Source organism: Triticum dicoccoides, chromosome 5B (assembly GCF_002162155.2).
Source record: "Triticum dicoccoides isolate Atlit2015 ecotype Zavitan chromosome 5B, WEW_v2.0, whole genome shotgun sequence".
In the NCBI taxonomy this organism is placed as follows: Eukaryota; Viridiplantae; Streptophyta; class Magnoliopsida; order Poales; family Poaceae; genus Triticum; species Triticum dicoccoides.
The window spans coordinates 308,186,781-308,190,409 of NC_041389.1; the positions used below are offsets into that span (position 1 = coordinate 308,186,781).

Sequence of the window (3,629 nt, forward strand, 5' to 3'; positions counted from 1 at the left end):
GTTGTTTGTTGTACTGTTATGATTGAAGATGAATAGCTCCTCATTTTTCCGGAAAAAAAGTGGCAAATATCCAATTCTCTCCTCGACGATTGGCACGGGTCAGGATCCTCTGCAGTACTGTACAATGCTGTAGGGTCACTGTCGTGTGAACCCGACCCCACATATCATCCGCACTACAGCACCTTACATTACAGCGGAGGATCTCAACCCGATTGGCACACGCTTGGGCGCCTGTCCTCACGGTTTCTTCTAGCCCCAAAGTCAAGCAGAGGAATTCCTAAAAAAAAAAGTCAAGCAGAGGAGGAGGAGCACTGAGGCTTCTAGAAACTTGAGGCAGGGAGGTCCGGCAGGAGGCATGTGGGGGCGGCACTACTGGGGCGGCCGGCGGCCGAGCGACGGCGCCGCGGGTGCGGAGGCCGGCGGCGGCGTGGTGGTGATGTTCGCGTGGCTGTCGAGTCAGGAGCGGCACGTGCGCGCGTACGTGGACCTGTACGCGGCCCTTGGGTGGGCGTGCCTCGTCTGCCACTCCGACTTCATCACCCTGTACGTGCGCCTCTCTCCACTCCCATGTTCAGGAAGCGAAAATTTCAGGGGCGTTTTATCTGATTGGATACCTGATGCAAACTTTACTAGAGTATATTCGGTTCTTGCTAGATTGGGATATTTGGGGGCACGCGGCTGATGCTAGACTTGGTATGCGTCTTTTTGGCAACTTCCAAATTGATCAGGAAATCTAGAACTTAAGATAGGTAGGTTGGATGTGCGAGGAAAAGCTGCGAGGATATGCGGATTCTGTTGGATGGTTGCAACTCTCAATTGCTTGTAGTGTGATCTGATAGCCTATACAATGTAATCCTTTTTTTGATCCCATTTGCATGTCTGCCCAGGTTTATGCCGGAGAAAGCTGCTGTGCTTGCTGACCGGGTGCTCACGGAGCTCGTTAAGGTCTGCGCAACTGTGCATCCCACCCTATTGCTACCTCCACCTGGCTTGGGTCAATTACTGTGTGCAGTGTAGATTATTAATTGTTTTGGTACGTCTGATTACTTGTTGTAATCATCGACCATTGATGATTTAATCTTCAAAATCCAGGAACTGAATATTAGACCAGTACCTGTTGTGTTTGCATCCTTTTCGGGAGGACCAAAAGGTTGCACATACAAGGTTCTTCAGGTAAGAAGATCGAAGCCTCTGTAAGCCTTTAAAGGGAACAGTTATCTCTTGATGCCTTGTCTAGGGTCTGTAGGCTAAAGCTATCTTTGTTCACTGGCAGCTGATCCAGAGAAGGTGCAAAGGGCAGCTGAGTTTGGTATGATGGTCATTTTTGCTGTTCGCCCCTTGTGTTTGCACGCAGTTGTCATGAAATTTTTATTCAATAAAACAAGTTGCAGCCTACCAATGGGCGTTATTTTAGTTTGTATTTACTCATGTTGCTGAAAACTTAATGCTTTTTTCTTGTTACAGGATGACTATCAACTTGTACGGGACTGCGTATGTGGACAAATATATGACTCGAGTCCTGTAGATTTTGTGAGTGATTTAGGCACCCGCTTTCTTCTTCACCCAAGTGTCCTGAAGATGCCTGAACCTCCACGTGTCTTATCATGGATGACTAGAGGCATTGCCTCGGGTCTAGACACTCTTTTCATTGGCAAGTTTGAAGCACAGCGCAAAGAATATTGGGAGACACTATACTCATCAGTGGTATGTCACTCCATTGACTACAATGTCTTATAACCTGATTGCAGGTAGAAATTTTGCATATATATGTGACCTTCATCCATTATATGTGCAGCATGTTGGCCCAATACTCATATTCTGTTCAGAGGATGATGAACTTGCTCCATGTTCGGCCGTTCAAAATTTTGGACGGCGTCTGCTGGAGCTGGGTGGTGATGTGAATTTAGTTAAATGGCACAGTTCTCCACATGTAGGTACGCTCTTTGTTACTGCTACAGTCTTCCAAGTCATGTGTAAGCTATTAATACAAAGACTAAATTGACTTTCCGAGACTAAATGTGCTATCCAGTACTTAGCACTGACAAAAAGTGCTGATTCGTGCTAGTTAAAATAGGCATGGACAAATATATGCGGGAATGCATAATGACTACACGCTGAAATTGGACAATTTACCAGTTACCACTCATCATAGTGCAAGACTACTACTGGTGGTTCCAATCCAGATCCACAACTGATCAGTTTTTTAATACACGAGCCTGCCAAAGTCGTAGCGTTCAATTGTTCACTTCTGCAACTTTCTCAACGAATTTGCTTATATGCTAATTGAAGTTAAACATAAATCTAAGTTCACGAGGAATATCCCAACTCATCCTGGGTCACCCTTCCCAGCCATAAATGTACTCTCTTGTACTAATGGCTTGCCAGTTAGCCACATTGCAGTTTCAGGTTTCAGCAAGCAGAACAAGAGTGCTGTCACTCTAAATATGAATTTAAAACTCTAAGGAAGCCTTAAGTATGTGTTGTTCCTATTGTCCCTATCACGTGGAGTTCATTTTGCCCATTAAAATTCATTTTTTTTAATATAGAACTGTGCGCAAACCGTGATCAATCAGTGAGTCACATCCATGGACATTACATAAACTTAACTGCCTGATTGACCAAGCATTGTTGGACCAGTCAAATAGCATGAACGTCGTTGAGTTGGACTATGTTTGGACTTCCATTTCGTGTTCGGCTATGCTGGATAAGGCCTATGTTGAACTTGAAGTTAGACAGATTTAGATGAACTTGGACTGACCTATACTGAAAGAGAAAATGTCATATGCAACTAATCAGTATGACCGCGTCGAGAATTTCATTTTGAACCCATCAGGCTGTCACTGTGCAAGGGCCTCATTCCTAGCGCGAAGATAAGGTTCTGTGCATGTTTCATGCACACTTCGATGGAGACTTCTGAGCTGAATAACAAGTGCTAGGCTTAGTAAGAATTTGACTTGCATTTAGAATTTTGAGCTGAATGCTAGTGCTAGGCTTAGTAAGAATTTGTTCTTAAACATGTACCTTTGACTTCGATGGAGAATTTCGAGCTGAATAACAAATGCGAGGCTTAGTAAGAACTAATATGATTCATATGGTATGCTACTATCGTTCTTACCCTTTTTCCTAATTTTCTGTATGACTTATCGGTAAAGGTAGTAAATCCATAATCTAAGAAAAAAAGGTCTTATTTGACTCTATGGGACACATGAAACGTGAGAAGGATGATAGAAGCAAGCAACCAGTGTCTTGCATCTGCAAAATAATACTCCCTACAATAACTTGTTAATGGCCAACTATTATCACTTGTCATCAACAATCATCTCTACTATTGAAGGCAGTTGGTCGTGTGTTTGGTGAAGCTTCCCCTCCCATCTATTATTTTTCGCCTCCTGTTTCTGGTTTTCTACCGCCGAGTTTTTGGTCAGTAATGATTTTCTTTATCCACACCTTTAGTTCGTTTCCTTAGTTCAGTTACGTCACACATGTGGTCTCAGAAGATCTGCTATCGTATACAACAAATCAAGCAAAAATAGTAGATCCGCTGCCATATACAGCAAATCGAACAAAAACAGCAGATCTGCTGCTATATAGTAATATACAACATATCAATTAGATCAATTATCCATGTA

The 3,629-nt window shown here is 43.3% G+C and overlaps 1 protein-coding gene across 2 annotated transcripts in view; it reads left to right on the forward strand.

The window, feature by feature from the left end:
* Positions 1-212: 212 nt before the first annotated feature.
* The window catches only part of LOC119308609, a 6,995-nt gene continuing 3,578 nt past the window's right edge, over positions 213-3,629 (forward strand). The window contains exons 1-6 of one of the 2 annotated variants that reach the window (XM_037584739.1): positions 213-543; positions 888-945; positions 1,093-1,173; positions 1,274-1,309; positions 1,465-1,704; positions 1,796-1,930. In XM_037584739.1, coding sequence (XP_037440636.1) covers positions 356-543; positions 888-945; positions 1,093-1,173; positions 1,274-1,309; positions 1,465-1,704; positions 1,796-1,930 — 738 coding nt within the window. In that variant the 5' untranslated portion in view covers positions 213-355. Of the gene's footprint in view, positions 544-887; positions 946-1,092; positions 1,174-1,273; positions 1,310-1,464; positions 1,705-1,795; positions 1,935-3,629 lie in introns of both variants that reach the window. The other variant, XM_037584738.1, reaches the window with a different exon arrangement.